Genomic DNA, 20,105 nt, shown 5'->3' on the forward strand with positions numbered 1-20,105 from the left:
TATGTCTTTTACTAGGCAATTGTGAAGAGCAGAACATAGAGGCATGATTGAAACTCGAGAATAACAGAAGCAGAATCAGCAAATTGAACTAACCCTGAATGAGTTTTAAAATTTAGAGCCAGATGAATTGCTGATATGGTATTGTGGGAACTTGCTGATGGTCTAGCTGAAATTTTATTACTGTACCTTTGATGAATCCTAAACAAAAGCTGATGTGTCAGATGTGAGGAATTCAAATATTTTGCTTGTCCTCAAAATTGGGAAAACGGGGGGACACAGAAAAATAGAGTTGGGCATCAATAGATGATCATGATGGTCAGCAAAGCATATTGAAACCAAGGGTTACGAAAAGCCAATATGCATTTGTTAAGAACAAGTCATAATGGATTAACACTGTCCCTTACTAGGAAACAAATTACATGTAAGTAGATATATAACAGGTTCAAAAATTTTATGTAAAGCATATTCAGCTCATGAAAATGTATAAGGAATTGACTACTTCTCTTAAAGAAAGAGTTCAACAAACTGTGCATTTTCAGAGGAAGTAATGAGTATAATCAGGACACCTAAAACTAGCTCTCAAGTTGAATGAAGGAAAACTTAAGCAATATTAATTTTGAAAAGTTAAAACTGAGACAATATATTAGAACACTTCAAAGTATCTTAAAGGGTACCAAACAGGACAAAACTAAGAAAGGACAGGACCTAGAATAATGGCTAACATTCACAGGTTTTGTTTAAAAATAATTATAATTGTTTGATAGTGATCAAAGAAGTTATGGGTTTTCTACAGTGGAATGCAATCAATCAGAGGTGGAAACTATTTTTTGTGTGTATTCTAATTTGGATTATAGCATGAAAATGGAAGATTGTATGAGTTCTTCTAACATATTAGGAAAATTTGCGAAGTTTCTTCACTATGTTTTAGTGGAAGAAAACTATTCCTTTGTACAATGAAATTTCAGTTATAGAAAGGCAGATTATGTTAGGAAAAACATAAGTCTTTTAGTAGCAGAATTAATTACTCTGGTTGATAGCCTTTACTTCACTGGAATACTTTTAATGAGAGGATATTGTGAATGTTTAAATTGTATTCCTGCATGGAATGGGAAACTGGAGTTTTCCTTTATATTGTTTATTGTACTATTAAAAAACATAAGTAATATATTATATTATTTAGGATCAGTGGTATTTATTCAGTGTTGACTGGAGATTATTAATACTCCAATGTTTAAAAAATTCAAACCTTTACAGATAAAAATAACTTTATATTAATATTAACTATGATTTCTAAATTGGTAATGCTGATAAGCATAAAGTTGTTCAAATTTGCGTCAAAAGCTAAGTATGGAATTAATAAACAATTGTAAAATATCAGGAAACTTCCAGAAGTTTGGGTATTGCAAAATACCAGAATCTGTTGATTCTAAGGATTTTTTAAAAATTGACTTCAAAAATATTTCCCAACAAGAGGTTGTTGTGGTTAACTGAAAGAATATAAAACATCATTCATGCTTGGGCCTTTCCAAGACAGAAGTGCAAATTTTTCATGACAACCAGTGGGGAAATTTTAAATAAAAAGAATGCATAGTAAGAATTTTGTTACAGAATTACATATAGACAATTTGAGTTTCACCAGTATTCCATGATGCGTATTTTCTAGTCCCAAAGAGTTTGCTTACATTGGACAACCTACATTCCATTTGACTTCTTCTTGTAAATACCTAGCTTTTGTAACAAATACTTTCGTCTTACAATATTTGCAAAGCTGTCTTCCTAAGATACACCAAGGCAAAAGATCAACACTTTAAAGTAAAAATGGAAAAAGGAAGATGCAATGTAAATAAAATGTGCAATAGTCTGTAAATTGTTTAAGTTGGTTTAAGTTTTAATCTTGTTCTCCATGTCACAACTGAGCTAATGGGTAGATGTTATGGCCTGTGAGAATCACCTTCAGAGCCAGGAGGAAGAAGAACTACAGCCAGGACAATGGTCAGATAAGAGACAATTCAGTCCACAGAAGAAATGGGATATTTCCAGAGGGAGGGCGGAGCTGGTGTCATGGCAGTATGATGTGCGATCTTGATCCTCCAAGATCGCCGTCGATATCTCCACTGCTGCATGGTCCCGATGGACCTAAACCATCCCGTAGAGACAGTGATTGATTAGGGCACGTCCTGTCAATCCCAGGGACATCACAAAGTCCCTGGTCGATCCAGGAAAAGCCCTTTTGCCAGCGGCGGAGAGGCAGCCATTCAAGCTGCTGAAGCTGGGACAGCTCCGGAATGGAAGAGATTGAAGGAAAGTGTGTCAGTTTGGTGAAATGAACTTTTACTTATTATTGCTTGAAGAGAACACCCTGAAAGATTTAAAGTGAAATTAAAAGTGAAGAGAAAAGAGTTTAAGTGGTGAAATTAAGCTAGTTAAAGTGAAAGTTTTTTCCCCCTTTTTATCGGAACTTTGAATTTGGTAAAGCTATTGAATTTTAAACTGGACTGGTTTCTTTTAAATTTTCCATCTTTGTTTTTATTTTTTTTAACAATTTTTTGAAAGTCTGTTTTGATTAAGACTCTTCTTTGGGATTTGATAGAACAGAATTCTACTTAAGATTTCAAAATGTAGAAGAAGGAAAAGGTGAAAATCTTGCTGAAATAATGACAGAAATACTGACAGAAGCATTAGAGATAACCAAAGAGAAGATGATGGATGGGATGGATGAAGTGTTCCGTGTCTATACAAGATATTCAATGAGAAACAGACTACCAAGAGAAGTTCATATCAGATTCACTAAAAAGATTATCAAGACACAGATACTGCAGGTGGCAAGAGAGAAAACTTTAAAGTATAAAGATAAAGAAATTGTGGTGCTGAAACAGGTACCAAGAAGGCTGATGCTAGAAGGCCTCTTGTTCACCTGGCAAGAACAAAGACACAGAATTGACACAGTTGCAAAAGCTGAGCTATTCTACTTAGAATATTTCAGAGGAAAGGAGGAAGAAGCAAGAAAGGAAGAGTCATTAACTGAATTTCAAGAAGAGTGTATAGCAGTAATTGAAAAAGAAAAAGAAGGTGCAGTAGGTGGTGTACCCAGAGAGCAATGAGAATTAAGACCTACTAGAGCAATAAAAACCACTCACAAAGCCTAAAATGGAAGAAAGAAAATTGATTACGATTAACATAAATGGATTTAATTTGGGTACTAAAAGAAGGAAAGTATTTCACAAATTAGAAAAAATAAAATTTGATATAATTTGCCTACAAGAAGTACATATCAAGAAACAACATGAATATATATTGAAACAAAAAAAATTAGGGAAATTATTTATGTCACTGGCACAAGCTAAAAAAAGAGGTGTGGTTTTATATATTAAAGATACAATTTCGGCAGAATTAATTTACTCAGATGATGATGGAAGGATTTTGATGGTGGAAATAATCGACAATAATGTTAAAATACTTTTAATTGTAATCTATGCTCCGAATGATAACCAAGAAGAATTTTACAGGAAATTACATATGAAAATAATTGAATTGGACTATTTTAATATTTGTATGATGGGAGATCTTAATGGAATAGTTAATAATCAGTTGGACTATAAAATGCAGAAATCAACAAAGAAAGCTAGAAAGATACTACCAAAATCTTTCTTTCGAATAACTGAAGAATTTAACTTAAAAGATGCATGGAGAGAGAGAAATGTGGAAAATAAGCAATACACTTTTTATTCAAACAGACATGCATCATGGTCTAAAATCGATATGATATGGATGTCAGCAGAATTACTGGCCAACATACAAGAGATTGAAATAGAAACAAGCACCTAGGCAGATCATAATCCAGTGATAGTTATTTGGAAAGGATATAAGAGGAGATCTAGATGGACCTTAAATAATACAATATTAAAAGAAAAAGACTTTCAAAGCATTGGAGGATGATCATAAAAGATTGGAAAAGATCTACAGAAGTCCCCGCAAAAAAAGACATTAAAAATAAAATGGATATAATTAAACATAAAATGGGACAAATTGAAAAAGAGGAACTAGCACAAAAAATTAAAAATGCCAAACAGAATTATTTTGAAGATGCAAATAAACCAGGCAGATGGCTAGCTTATAAACTGAGAAAGGATAGAGAATCAAGAAGAATTCGCCAAATGATAAATGAAGAAGGACATGTATGCTATGGAAATGATGAGAAGAAAAAAAATATACAAGATTACTATGGAAAATTGTACTTTCAAGAGAATACTCAAGAAGAAAAAGTGAAGCAATATTTACAGAAAGCGAATTTACCTCAGATATCTAAAGATATTGAAACAATGCTAGAAGGAAATATAACAATGATGGAATTAACAGAAGCCTTAAAAAAACAGAATGTTGGGAAAGCACCAGGTCTAGATGTCTTACCAGTGGAGTTTTACAAGACTTTCCAGGAAATATTGAATCTTCACCTACTAGAAGTTATGAATGAAGTTATGCTAAAGAAAAGAATACTCAAAACATGGACAGAAGCATATATTACTCTTATACTGAAGGAGGATACAGACCTGCAGCAAGTTAAAAATTACAGACCTATATTCCTATTAAACTCAGACTAAAAAAGTTTTGCTTCAATTTTGGCAGAAAGACTAAAAAGATATTTAAATAATTTTATCCATATTGAATAAAATGGATTGCTGCCAAAGAGACAAATCAAAGACAATGTGAGAATTATTTTGGATACTCTGGAATACGATGAGGTGTATCCTGAAAAGCAAATGGCCTTGATGTTTTTAGACGCACAAAAATCCTTTGATAAGGTGAGTTGGCGATTCATCTTATTTCAATTGACACAAATGGGCTTTGGTAAAAAAAATATTCAAGCCATTGAAATGATATACTATGAACAAACTGCAAAGGTTATGGTAAATGGAGAACTAATCTATAGATATAAGAAAAGGGTCAAGGCAAGGCTGTCCACTGTTACTCCTGCTGTTTGTGTTAACATTGGAAGTGTTGAATAGAAATATTAGAGAAGATAAAGAAATAAAAGGAATGAAAATCAAAAGGAAGAGTATAAATTGCAAGCTTTTGCAGATGACCTGGTATTTATATTAGAAGACCCATTGGAAACAGCACCTAAACTAATAGAAAAAATAGAAGAATATGGAAAAGTAGCAGGTTTGAAAATAAATAAAGATAAAACAAAGATATTAACAAAGAATATGTTAGCAAGATGAATGAAAGAGTTGGAAGAAGTTTTAGAAATACAGGTCACAAACAAGGTTAAGTATTTAGGGATATACATTACACCAAGATGCAGCACACTGAAAGAGGATAATTATCTTAAACTCAAACAGCAGATTGCGACAGATTTGACAAAATGGGGAAATTTACAATTATCATTGATTGGGAGAATATCTACAGTTAAGATGAATGTACTGCCTAGAATTTTAGATCTATTCCAGACAATCCCAATCTGACTAGGGAAAGAGTTTTTTGAAGACCTAAATAGAATTGTGTTGAAATATATCTGGCAGGGCAAAAAAGCAAGAATAAAACTAAAATTATTACAAGATGCAAGAACAAGAGGAGGGTTTGCCTTGCCCAATTGGGAGTTGTATTACCAGGCGACAAATCTGATGTGGGTAAAGGAATGGATAACATTAAGGAACAGTAGACTATTGACCTTAGAAGGGCATGACTTGCTGTTGGGATGGCATGCCTTCCTTTGGTACAAGAGAACTAAAACACAGGGGTATTTTAGAAGACATCACATCCGAGAGGCATTGTTTTTGAATTGGGAGAAGATAAAAAGACAATACTATTTAAAAATTCCATTATGGATATCTACCATTGAAGCTTTTTCTTATCGAATAATATATAAAAAGGAACAAACAGTTAGATATGGTGAGATATTGAATGAAAAGGGTGAACTTAAACCTATGCAATCATTAGAAGAATAAGGTGTAAAAATGAATTGGTTTTCTTATTTGCAAATACAATCTAGATTTGACAAAGATGTTAAAACAGAAGGTATTTATGATAAGTTGACTGATTTAGATAAAATCTTGATGGGTACTGATGAAAAGGTGATTAAAAAACTTTATGGACATTTATTAGAATTTAAATTGGAGGAGGAACAAGTTAAAGAAACGATGACTGCTTGGGGTAAAATTTTTGGATATGGGATTGATTTAGAAAAATGGCAAAAATTGTGGTCTCAAAATTATAAAATGACAATGTCAACTGCATATAAAGAAAATTTGTATAAGATGTTTTACAGGTGGCATCTAACCCCGACGAGACTTGCGAGAATGTTTAAGAATAAATCGAATAAATGTTGGAAATGTCATCAGATACCTGGTTCATATTACCATATGTGGTGGACATGTTTGGACGCAAAAAAATATTGGACTAAAATCCACACGTGATTGTAAAAATGATAAAACAACATATAGACTTTAAACCAGAGATCTTTTTACTGGGAATTATACCGGAAATATATAACAAAGAGTTGAAATATTTGATTGTAAATGTTTTAACAGCGGCTAGGATTGTATTTGCTACGAATTGGAAAAACGATAAAATACCTATGCAGGAGGATGTTATTTAAAAAATTATGGACTGTGCTGAAATGAGTAAATTGACATTTGAAATTAGAGAACAAGAAGATAAACAATTTTATATGATATGGGATTTGTTTTATCAATGGTTGGACAAAAAGACATGGTAATGTAATAGACTAGACAATTCTATGATAAAAATTTAATAGACTGATACAAAACATAATATAGATATATATAACCATTGGTTGAAAGTATGACATAAATTTTAAGAAAAAAATTGTATAAAATGATGGAATAAATAGTTTAGTCATGGACGATTAATAACTGATAAATATATAAGCACATGTTACTTTGACAATGTGAAAATTGATATAAACTGTGAGTAATAACTACAAAAGGATAGCCCAAAAGATTCGTAACCAACTGACACACTGTATGTATATAAAATGTTTTTATGTTTTTATGTTTTGTATGCATATGTTTTTTTAAATAAAAACTCTTTAAAAAAAGGAAATGGGACATTTCCCTAGTTCCCTGGAAAGAAAAGGCAAAAGCGCGGGGGAGGATATGCTTTCATACCTGCAAGGTTATGTTACTGTAGTCTCATAATAAAGCGCCAACTCTATTAATATTCATGGTTTTGGTTTCTTGTCTGGGCTACCTTGAGTGAATTATGCAACCAAGGGGAAAAGCAATTTCTTCCTGTCCTCTTCCACTCAATTTCCTTTCTGTTTTTTAAACAAAATATTATGCAGACCAGAAAAGCGTGGGCATTCCACAAATATTATTGCCAGAAACTTCTAATGATGGTGTGTGCCTTCAAGTCAGTTTTTGATTCCTGGCAAATACCTGGACAAGTCCATGCAGTCATCTTGAGATGATTTCGGAAGTAGGTTGCCATTGTCTACTTCCTAGGCTGAGGGTTACCCAAGTGGCTTTGTGCCTAATGCAGGACTAGAACTCACAGTTTCCCAGTTTCTAGCCTTAATCATCATGAGGTGCAGGTTAAAAAAAAAGCCAAGACGCATGCTTGTGGCCCTTGCTAAAAGGGCGGGTTGCAGGTTAAAAAGAGCCTTCAAACTTGCCCACATCCAGGCAAGCAAATGAACAGCCCTCTGGGAAAATAGGTAGTTAGCTATGACATGGAGTTAAATGAATTACTGATGAGTGTTGCCTCAAACACTCACACTTGCTGCTTCTTTTAGTAGAAATTACTGCTCCCAAAAAGCACTCTGCTTTTGTTTTGCTCATCGCAAAATCCTCTGTAAGGAGACATGTGGTTTTCTTACCATATAAAGAAGGGATAAAAGTTGCTGCAGTATATAGAGAAAAGCATATTTCCATACGGATAGTCTTTCCCTGAGACATTCCCAGAGACAGAAAGCAAAGAGAAAATAGTCACCAAAGTTACAAAAGAGAAGCATAAAAATAGAAGAACAAGAAAAGAAGCGATCAATTTCAGGCCCAAGTGAAACTTTTTGTGAAAAGGGAATGGCAGACTGAGCTGTGAACTGGACACTTCTATATTGTTGCAGATTATGTACAGCTCTTGTTTTCCTTCCTTCCTTCCTTCCTTCCTTCCTTCCTTCCTTCCTTCCTTCCTTCCTTCCTTCCTTCCTTCCTTCCTTCCTTCCCTTTCTACAAATGTCAAAATATTTTTGTCTGGAGAACAATTCCCTTCCTCTGTTTTTCTTTTTCCTTTTACATACTTTTTATTAACTGATTGAGTGACATAACACTTTACTGTTATATAGCTACCGGCAATAAGAAAAGAAGGATATCATTTTAACATGTCACTCTATAAAATTAGTTTATACTCAGAGCAGGCAATCTGATGTCTTCCAGATGGTCTATATCTCCTAGAATGTCATGTCATTGGCCATATTTACCGGAGTAATAAAAATTGAAGTACAAAACATTTACAGGGAACAACTTTTTTATATGACCTTGGTAACAAAATAATAATTAAAATAGTACACAATATTAAACAACATGACAAGATCAAGAACATTGATTTGTAGGTTTGGATTATTCTTCACCTTTAAACTTCCAAAGATATAGTCTAAGAATGTTTGCTAAAGGCAACCGTATGTAACATAGCCTGGCCATAGTCATGCTTAAACACACTGAATCAAAAAACCTTTTATCTCCTCTATTTGTTATTATGTTTTTAAACCTTCTCTAATCAGCCTAATTTTTAATTAATGTACCTTAAATGCAATACAGTATTGAGATAATAATATATAAATTGCTCTTGTTGGTTCTCTTAATTCCATTGGGGAGATTTTAAATATTTTCACAAAAAAAGTTAAATAAATTTCTTTTCAAGAATAATTAGCTTTGAAATTAACTTTATAGTATCTAAAATGATTTAACTATCATTTGAACAAAATATAAAAATAAAAATGGTAAATTAGAAAGGCAAGAGAAAATGCATTCTGTACTATTGCCCTTTCTTTAAAAAAATCTGAAGTGGATGGACACTTTGAGGATAAGGCTTTGATCCGAAGTAACCAAGAGTTTCAACGTAAGACACTGAAGAAGAAGCTACACTTTTTTAGGAAGCTCTTTAGCTATAGTCCTATAAGAATACTGGAAAGGTGAGACTAAAAACAAGTAAATACATATACAAAAGGGGCAGGGCTTGCATCCCAAGTGTTGAGGTAGGACTTTCTTCCCTCCACAGTTGCTGTGGTGCATCCTTAAGAACAATTTAGAAATGAACCTGATTCTTAAAAAGGAATGCAGAAGGTCCATTGGCCCAAGTAAAATACCTAGGATATGCAGTACTATTGGATTTTTTTCTTGAAGGCACTAAGAGTATTATATAGTAATAGGGCCCACAAGAATAATTCCGTAAGGGTGTAACACTAATGGACTATAAAAGTTTTAAAAAATATTCTACATCAAGAAGACACATGGCTTTGGGGAACTGTCATCTAAATGCAGAAAAAGATTCAAACGAATTTTGATCTGGTCCATGAAGAAATTACTGAGTGATGTACTGATAATACACATTTACTCTGAAACATATGATTTATTTGCATTTCATTTATGTCTTACATAACATCTCCATTGAGTCTTAATCATAAGGCTTTGATCCAGAGTAACCAAAAGCTCTGAAACAGAGATGAGCACCACCCCGTATAGTCGGTAATGGCTTCCGGACTATAACCTGCAGGGATTCTTTTACCTTTACTTTACATCAAGGTGGCTGTCTGCCTGCCTCTGAACCAAGCTCGTGTTTACCTTTTTTTCTAATTTATCTTCTTCTACTAAGACAATATGATGTTTCCTTGCCCAAACTCAACATGATGCTTAAATACATTCCACATATAAAGTTGGGAATGTAGCTAGGAATGCATGTGTTCTAATGGGCAAATCCCATTGATTTCATTCTCATTTTAGGCATTCAATAATCTTTGGTGTTGATTTCTTTCTCTGAAGCTCCACTATAATTGGTTGCTCAACCAATAATGAAAGAAAACCCACAGCTGTTCTGGAAAATAGTTTCACAAACTGTTCTTATGGTTAAGTAGATCTTCCTTACTCCCTTTCCTGTCCAATTCAGTCAGAATCTTTATATCTGAAATTTAATTGATTTCATTTCTTTCATTCCTTAAAATCAAGAATAAATTTTGGCTACCTTCTGTGTGACACATTTCTTTCAAGTTTTTGTGATTATATCTGTCCCTCAATTGTACCTGTATTTTCAGTGTTAAACATTCCAAGTAGTTTAAATCTCACAATGGAAGATTTAATTTTCAATCCCTGATTATTCTCCTGACCCTTCTTCAAGTTTAACATTTTTATAGAATTATAACATAAAATAAGATACAACGGATACAAAGAAGGAAAATGTACCATTTTTTTTTCATGATTTGGAATCTAGATTTCTGTTAATTACAATTCAAATTGTATTTGGTCCTTTTGTAGCAACATTATTCTACTGATTCATATTTTATTTGTAACAACTACTATTTCAAATTATTTCTCAACAAGAAAAAGAGCCAAGCCAAATTTATATTTATCACTTGCTAAATTTCATTCTGTTATTTCTCACACAATTTGTCTAACACAGCTTTTATTTCTTTTTTAAAGTTCTTTTCTGAAGTTCTAATCTAAAGCTATGTTACACAATTTTGGACAATGTACAGATCTGGTAACTATTCACTTCATTTTTTCATCCATCTCATTAATAAAAATTGTTGAAGAATAAAGAACTAATATTGAATCTTTTGATCATTTATATAATATTTTCCCCAAATTGATAAGCACTCTGAGTTGACTTTCAAGCCCCCAATATATTAACTTAATTTTTATGTCACTTAGCCCATATTTAATTAGAATATTCACTGTATCAATCACTTTGTTACAAAGAAGATATATCTTGTATCTATGTGCCTTCCCGGTATCTCCAAGGAAGATATCTTTATTTGGCCATTCTTTTTTTCTAGTATTACATACTTACTTTTAGTAATTACTACATTATTTTAAAAAGTGCTATTTGGATCTAGAATCTTCCTGGGTAACAATGACAGCTTGACTAGACTTTAATTAACTGGATTTTCCTCCCCCCCCCTTTTTTTATTTGGGAAGATATGACATTCATCCATTTTATGGGATTTCTCTAGGATAATACATAAAGGTTTATCCAAACCACTAGCAAATTACAGAAGATAAACATTCAGCCAAGCCATCTGCCAGAGCATCCCTTTAAAGCTGAAGACAGTAGTGTTAATTTCCACTGTTAAAATGTTGGATATAAATGCATAGTAGCACTGTATATTGACAGTGAAATCAAAGCTAGAAAATTGAGTTCTTAGATTGGAAAGTAATTGAAAAGATTCTGTTCATGCACCAGATTACAGCCTAAATTGAATAGCCAGTGTCCTTTTTTTTTTCTGCTATCATTTTTGACGACTCTAAATTGCTTTGAGATTGGTGGTGTACTTTTTTATTTTCTATAATTTATTTATTTTTATAGCAAATATATAAGCTGCTCATCTCACAAAACATGACTTTGGCAGCTTATAAGAATAGTAACAGACCATATCAAAATGCAAAATATTAAAAATAAATGAAAACAAAAATAAAAACTTAAATATGAAATGTGAATAAAACATAGATTAAGTAGATAAACAAAATATGTGTCCAGTTATATTACACATGTTAAATCTAAATTTTAGGGAATTATTCAATTAATTCTGAGTAACAATAAGGCCCAGATAGTATGACAAAAGTATTAAAAAACAACCTTGAATTAAATATATGAAAACATTGCAATAAAATACATATTAAAACTAATTTCAGAAAGAAACACTTTCAAATCTGTTCAACAACAGCAAATCCTTTCAATAACTTTATGTGATCAAATTTTGACAAACTTCAATTAACAAATGAATCTTTTCAGTGTAGAATGATTTCAATGGCAACTCACCTTTAAATGATTGTCTTTCAAGATCTGAGTCTAGATGAATTGGAGGAACAAGATAGGAAACTTGACCATGATGTACTTGTCCTGTTGACAAAGAGAGCACATGAATTTCTAGCCCTTCTATTCATACTGGGAGTCTTAATTCACCTCACTAAAATAATCTAATTACATTCATATTAGGTAATATTAAAGTTTATTAGTAAAGGGGCTAATATAGGTAATGTAATGACCAAAGGTGGCATTCAGCAGGTTCTGACCAGTTCTGGAGAACGGTAGTGGAAATTTTGAGTAGTTCAGAGAACCGCCCCACCCCCATTTATTCTCTGCCTCCCGGGTCCCAGCTGATCGGCTGGGTCTTCTTTTGTTGCCCTGCACAGGAGAATGGAGCTGGAAAGCAGGTTAGTCAGGTGGGAATGGGATTTTGTAGTAACCTTCCCCTGCCACGCCCACAAAACCAGTAGTAAAATTTTTTGAATCCCACCACTGGTAATGACCCATAAATCTGAAAGCAAGAATAGGCCAGGGAGTAATGTACTAAAAAAGAGAAAAAAAAACAGCAAGGAAAAGAAGGTTAAAGTTATGTTAATGAGTTGGGGTTAAAGCTCGATTCTGAATCTCCTAATAGTAACAAATTACATTGCTAACAAATTTCCCAGTTCTTATGGTAGCCATACAAATAAAGGTTTACTTCACAATGTAACTTTATATTTAACATAAAACAATTAAATTCCACATTTGGTTCCTACAAATCAAGGATAATGGATTCAAAAGCATGGCTTGGTATAAATGTAAAAGAAGTTGGTGTAGGGATGGTTAATGTTTGGATTTCCTTAAACATTTCATTTATTCAATACTTTGAAGCAAAAGTATTTGATTTTTATTTCCCAAATCATTTTTCAGAAGGCTGGTAAATAGATTAGTTCTTGATTGTTAAAATATTTTATCACATAATGAGTTACATAATATACACAAAGCATTAATAAATGGTTTTATATTATTTCATTCTGCCCAGATTCAGTTGCAGCAATAATACACCAATAAATTTAAATCACCTTCATTATTTATAATATAAATTCATATTATAAATGTGTTTGTACAGCTCTCAGAATTTTGGTTTTGATCATTTTTATTTATTTTGTTTGGAAGCAATGGACTTGTCTATCGTCTGATAACTTTATAAAGTTTTCCCGGATTAATAATTTTTTTAAAATATACACATTTCTATATATCTACTTAAACATTTCCCTAATACCATCTTTATTTTGTTTCCCATTGAGTATAACAGTTTAAAACCACTTCATACAAAAACATTTTAATAAATGCTATTTTATCTTATTATAAATGTTTACAGTCTAAGCTATGTATTTGATCTTAAATGATCAATGTGAATTTCTTTGAAAATATTCAAAATGTAATGGAGGCTAATAATGACCTTTCTTCTTCATTTGTACTGTAAATAATAGAAGGAGAAAATGCTGGAAGACGTACTGTAGATATCAAACCGACATGAATAGGAAGAAAGGGTAAGAATGAAAAGTCACTGTGTATGAGTTGAGCAGCTACATAAATTTGTTTTATAAACAAATGAACAAATAAAAAGGCAGTTAAGCAAATAGGCAACTTCAGAAACCAGGTATGTAGGTTTACCACTTTAGGGTGATGGAATTCTTTTAGCCTGTGAATGAAAATTGACATTTCCAAAATACAGCACAAGAAGACATTTCTGTGGTAGCAATAAGTGATTAACATCTTTCCCATTCAATCAAGATTCTGTTAGAAAGAGGATCAAAGGTAAAAGAGAATTGAGTCCTCATTTAATATGGTCATCAGTAATGAAGACCATATAAATATCCATATAGATCCACTTTCCACTTTCCAAGATTCCGTAACTTAAATTCTTTTTTTTCTCTTTGCAATAAATCTGCCTTCCAAGAATCTGTGTGAGAATTTTGCTATCTTCATTATGAACTTCTGTAGGGGGCTTGATATTTTGGTAAGTAAATAATTTCCCATCCTGAATCACATTAAAGAAAGCCAGATCTGGAGGTAACAAACCAGTAAAATAGTAAGGGCGTGGAAATTACCAGCATCATATTTTACTGTAAATGACAGTTACAATAAGATTGCTACAGGCACAGGTTCTCAGTGTATGCTTAGTATAAAGCATATACATTCATAGAGTGCAAGTTAATTAATTCAGAAGAGCCGAGGCAATTTTAATTGCCAGTAGGTGGAAACGTCAGGGATGAGATTGCATTATGCCTCTGCTAGCAGTTGGTCTTTAGTTACAGGAAATTAGAGATTAGGAGAAAGAATGTGTCACATGAAGAGATTTGGAATGAAATACAGTGCTTGCAGCTGAACCTGCATCCTCTCAAAATGAGGATATTTTTCTACAATCACATAGTGGTCAGCAAACTGATCATGAAAAGTACAGGTATGAATTTGTATGTACAGAATCAGTGTAAGTCTGTACTTTGCACATTGACTTGCCAATTTGCACCAGCTGTGCATTTTACCAATTCCCTAGATAGACAGATAATGACAAATGGAATTAGCAATTGTGGTGCATCCTGGTGCTAATGACATGGAAATTGTTTCATGACATTAATTTTCCAAATGGAAGCTAATTTCTTTGATAGGAGTCCAGGACTTCCAAGAAAGTCTTCTCGAAAATGTTTCTCACAATGTAGTAGAAAAATAGCTTGGTTCTCAGAGTTTTATTTTATTTTTTATTTTTTTATAGTTTTATTACAGATAAAAAATTCCATTTCTAAATAATCAGTGTGTTGTCTGTGTACAAATAATTTTGAGAAATAATAACCATAATGGTTACAATAATATTCATTACATACATTGGTATTAATCTCATAATAATGATAATATTTGCTTATTCATTTTAATAAATGGAGATTGTAAAAATAAGATTTACTTATAATAAGATTATAAAAATTAATCCTTCTCTTAAATTTCCATATTTCTGACCTGTTTTTATTGGCTAGCCATTGATAAAATGAGTCCCATATTAAAAAAATATTCAGTTTCTTCCTTTTCCTTAATTTTGAGTGTTAATCTATCCATTTCTGCACATTTTGGTATTTTTAAATTACATTTTCCTCTGTATGGTTCACTTTTCCACTGTTGTGCAAATACAGTTCTAGCCGCTGTTACCACAACAGCAAAATGTAAAATCAAATATGTGTTCCCTTTATATTTTTCTGGTAAAATGCCCACGAGTCATTTTTTCCAACCATGTATGTATTTTAGTCCAATTTTTTTTGCCTTTGGGCATGTTCACCACATATGATAATATGAACCTGATGTTGTATTTCCAACATTTAGCGGACTTGTCCTTAAACATCTTTGCCAATCTTGTGGGTGAAAAATGCCATCTATAAAACATTTTGTAAAGACTTTCTTTATATGCAGTTGATATCGTTAATTTATAATTCCTGTCCCAAAGCTTCTGCCATTTATCTAACTCTATTGTGTAACCAAATTTTTGGTTCATACTATCATTGTCTCTTTTACTTGATCTCCTTCCATTTTAATGCACAATAGATAACTACACTGCTCAAAAAAATAAAGGGAACACAAAAATAAGACATCCTAGATCTGAGTGAATGAAATATTGTTATTAAATACTTTGTTCATTACATAGTTGAATGTGCTGACAACAAAATCACACAAAAATTATCAATGGAAATTAAATTTAGCAACCCATGGAAGTCTGGATTTGGAGTTATACTCAAAATTAAAGTGGAAAAAAACACTACAGGCTGATCCAACTTTGATGTAATGTCCTTAAAACAAGTCTTGCAGGAACTGCTGACACTCCAGCCACACGAGGTCTAGCATTGTTTTGCATTAGGAGGAACCCAGGGCCAACCGCACCAGCATATCGTCTCACAAGGGGTCTGAGGATCTCATCTCGGTACCTAATGGCAGTCAAGCTACCTCTGGCGAGCACATGGAGGGCTGTGCGGCCCCCCTAAAGAAATGCCACCCCACACCATTACTGATCCACTGCCAAACCGATCATGCTGGAGGATGTTGCAGGCAGCAGAACATTCTCCACGGCATCTCCAGACCCTGTCACGTCTGTCACATGTGCTCAGTGTGAACCTGCTTTCATCTGTGAAGAGCACAGGGCACCAGTGGTGAATTTGCCAATCTTGGTGTTCTCTGGCAAGTGCTAAACATCCTGCACGGTGTTGGGCTGTAAGCACAATCCCCACCTGTGGATGTCAGGCCCTCATACCACCCTCATGGAGTCTGTTTCTGACCGTTTGAGCAGCCACATGCACATTTGTGGCCTGCTGGAGGTCATTTTGCAGGGCTCTGGCAGTGCTCCTCCTGTCCCTCCTTGCACAAAGGCGGAGGTAGCAGTCCTGATTCTGGGTTGTTGCTCTCCTATGGCCTCCTCCACGTTTCCTGATGTACTGGCCTGTCTCCCGGTAGCGCCTCCATGCTCTGGACACTACGCTGACAGACACATCAAACCTTCTTGCCACAGCTCGCATTGATGTGCCATCCTGGATGAGCTGCACTACCTGAGTCACTTGTCTGGGTTGTAGACTCCATCTCATGCTACCACTAGAGTGAAATCACCACCAGCATTCAAAAGTGACCAAACCATCAGCCAGAAAGCATAGGAAATGAGAAGTGGTCTGTGGTCACCACCTGCAGGACCACTCCTTTATTGGGGATGTCTTGCTAACTGCCTATGCTTTCCACCTGTTGTCTATTCCATTTGCACAACAGCATGTGAAATTGATTGTCAATCAGTGTTGCTACCTAAGTGGACAATTTGATTTCACAAAAGTGTGATTGACTTGGAGTTACATTGTGTTTTTTAAGTGTTCCCTTTATTTTTTTGAGCAGTGTATATACATTTTTAGTTCTATTGGTTCTTTATAAAAACTGTACATTTTAGCATCTTTCTTATATTGAGATTGTATCTACACTTGTGACCACCATGCTATATCAATCCCTTGACTCCTCAATTCTTGTTTAGTTTTAAGTTCCCCCTCTTCATTCGAAATATCTTTATATCTTGACATTTTTTTCCATATTAATAACATTTGGATGTATCAGTGCCTCCATTGTAGAAAGACAGACTGGTATTTTCAAATAGTGCTGTGCTTTAGTTTTTGCTCATACTGACAATAGTGCATTTCTAATATAGTGTCTTTCAAAATAGCTATGCATTTTGTTTTTCCCATATCATAAAAAGGCACGCCACTCCAGTTCGAGATCATGTCTCTCCAAGGTCAAACCAATGTCTCAAATTAATCCATTCTTTCATCCATGTAAGCTGCCTTGAGTCACCATGGGTGAATAGGCGGCAATTTAAATTTGATAAACAAACAAACAAACTAATATAAGTACCAAAGCCTGATAGTACAACTCCCAGCCTGGCATTTTTAGAATATTGCAGCATTTTCAGACTTATTCTTGTTGTTTTCCCTTGCTAGATATATTTTGACATTGTTTTATTTAATTCTTCGAAGTATTTTTTTCCAGCTTTATCGGAATTGTTTGAAATAGATATAATAATCTCAGCAAAATACTCATTTTTATAGTAGCTATTCTTCCTGTCAAAGACAATTGTAAATTTTTCCACTTCAAGTCTGACTTGATTTGTTGTATCAACTTACAATAGTTGTCTTCTTTAATGGTTGCACATCTTGCTGTTAGCTGAATTCCTAAACATTTTACTTTATTGACTATCTGGATATCTGTCTTGTTCATTAAGTTTTTTTTTTCTGTTTATCTGTAAGGTTTTTGACTAGTACTTCAGTTTTTTCTTTGTTTTCAGTCCTGCAATCTTCTCGAAAATGTTTCTCATAATGTACTAGAAAAATAGCTTGGTTCCTAGAGTTTTCAAGAGTTGTATAGAACTCTGATATAGAGTAAAAAAGTAAACATAATATTCAAATTTACTAGGGCTTTGGGAACAGTTTGGGAAAAGTCAGACTTCTACAAAAGGGGCAAATCAGGCTGCTGACTTTTAGAATCAAAGTTGTTGACTTTCCAGTTACAGATGCCAAGAAAAAATGCAGAAGCCCACTCTTTGGGATCATCTCAAACTGCAGCCCTTGGGGGCACTATATTAGTTCCTTTAACCTTGCACATACTGTATGATTAGGCTGCTGCCAGCAGGATTCTTCCTTAATACTTTTTATCCACATTGTCTTTCCATGTTCATCGTATCTATCCTAGGTCTTATCCCCTTTTATTGGTTGGTAATAGTCAGTTCAATTGTGGAATATGGAGAGCAAGCCTTCCAGTCAATAAAGTAGATAAAGCACAGTGAAAAAGTAGAATATAACAGCTAATCAAGAAGGAATAATGCATAAACTAAAGAGGTGGAGAAGAATAAAGAGTGCTTTTAAGCAAATCTTAGCTCCAAACCATGAACAGGGAGCTGGAATCCTTGATTGGAAGGAAAGCATACTGGAAGCTTGATGGAATGAAAAGATCTAGTACAATACAGTCATTTCTGAATATAAACTCCAGAAGGATTAGAAAAAAACAGCTGCATGATATATATCTTCCATATATCTGAGTAAACTAGGAAAAAGGCCAAATTCTACAGAATAACTCTGGAGGACAATTTCAACATGCCTTCCACAATAATTTAGTACTAGGCACAAGCCACTATTTATTAAGCCATAATGCTCAAGGTCATCTTGAGAGGAAAAATGAATTATTATCTTTGTGGCAGAAGATGCAGGGAAAAATTGGTATTATCAGCAAAGCAAACTGAAGAATGAGGATCTGATGTCAATAAATAGAGCTCTGAACTTTCCTATCAAATAGAAAACCAGTAAATAATTGGTCTAGGAAGTATTCTGAAATATCTTGAATGTGAAATTGCTGACCTTTAGTGAAACAAAGCAACAGATATGGTTTAGAGAATGTTATATAGCTCTAGAGAAATACAACATGTCTAATATAAACTCAGTTTTTACAATAGGAAACTACTAGGTCCAGGTGATAGCAGCCCTGTTAAATATTTCCAGAATTCGAAAACGAATTATTGGAATGGACTGGCTTTCTGCATCTAAAAGCCTACTGATTATTAGGGATAAAAGATGTAGAGATGTTAGCAGTGATATTCTGTACTGTTATCATCGGTCTGTTTTGAAAATATAAACTCTTCATGTTTCCATGTAACATGCTTCTGATCAGGTAGACAGTCAAGTCTTTGAGTTACAGTCTTGACAAATGTTAAATGAACTACTTCAAGAAGTGGCCAGCCATCCCTGCTCTCCCTAGTGTATTCATTAAACGAATACATGGGTTGTTAAGTGGAGCTCAGGGGTGGAAGACATCCTGGGAGACCCAGTGCTGGCACCACCCACCTGCCTTAGGCTTCCCAAGTCCTTCCCCATTCAAGAGATGGCCCACTGCATAGCTCTCTTGGCAATGAGAAGCAATGAGGAAGGAAAACGCTGGGTGCCTTTTCTAATTTTGCTCCTGCCAAGATGTCCTGCCTTCCTGCAGCAAAAAAAGGACCAGTTCCCTAGCCTTTCTTTCTTTTTTTTAAACCTTTTTGATACAGAGCCTTTCAAAGCTTTCTGCCCCATTAGCTGGCCACTGATTAACTGGCTATCAGGAGGCTGCAAGCCTCTCCTGACTGCCTGTGGCTAGATTTAGGGAATCCAACCCTGCATGGAAAGGCAGCAGCTTCAGGATGAGTTTCAGCACCTAACTGGGAGGGAGGGAGCCCCCCCCAAATCTGTCCCTCCCAGCCTTTCTTGTTTCATGTTTTGAAGAAATGTTGAGGCGGGGTGGGGGTGGGTGGGGGGTGGGTTAAGCAAGGAAAAGCTTGTCCTGAAGCTATTGCCTTTGCATGCAGGGCTGGCTTCCCAAAGCCTAGCAATTAGCCATCCAGGAGAGCATTGCAGCCTCCTGACATTCAGCTGATGGAGGCAGAAAACTCTGAAAGCAGCTGACATTTCTGCAAGGAATTGTCAGAACTCTTAAAATGGTGGCTGCCTGCAGGAGGACTGGGGAGCAGGCCCAAATGCTGTGGGCTCCCATGGGAGCGAAATGGAAGGTAGAGAGATGGGACCCTGCAGCATCCCTCTGGCCTGTTGTAAAGGTGAATG

General features: G+C 34.4%; 1 protein-coding gene across 26 annotated transcripts in view; it reads right to left on the reverse strand.

Annotated features, from left to right (window-relative positions):
• The window catches only part of ADGRL3 (adhesion G protein-coupled receptor L3), a 568,292-nt gene that overhangs the window by 214,938 nt on the left and 333,249 nt on the right, over window positions 1-20,105 (reverse strand). For all 26 annotated transcript variants that reach the window (XM_087926212.1, XM_087926209.1, XM_087926207.1 and 23 more), the window contains one exon: window positions 11,989-12,069. In XM_087926212.1, coding sequence (XP_087782338.1) covers window positions 11,989-12,069 — 81 coding nt within the window. The remainder of the gene's footprint in view (window positions 1-11,988; window positions 12,070-20,105) is intronic.

The sequence above is a fragment of the Pseudonaja textilis genome, chromosome 2, assembly GCF_049901715.1.
Source record: "Pseudonaja textilis isolate UNSWEBS1 chromosome 2, rPseTex1.2, whole genome shotgun sequence".
NCBI classification, from domain to species: Eukaryota; Metazoa; Chordata; class Lepidosauria; order Squamata; family Elapidae; genus Pseudonaja; species Pseudonaja textilis.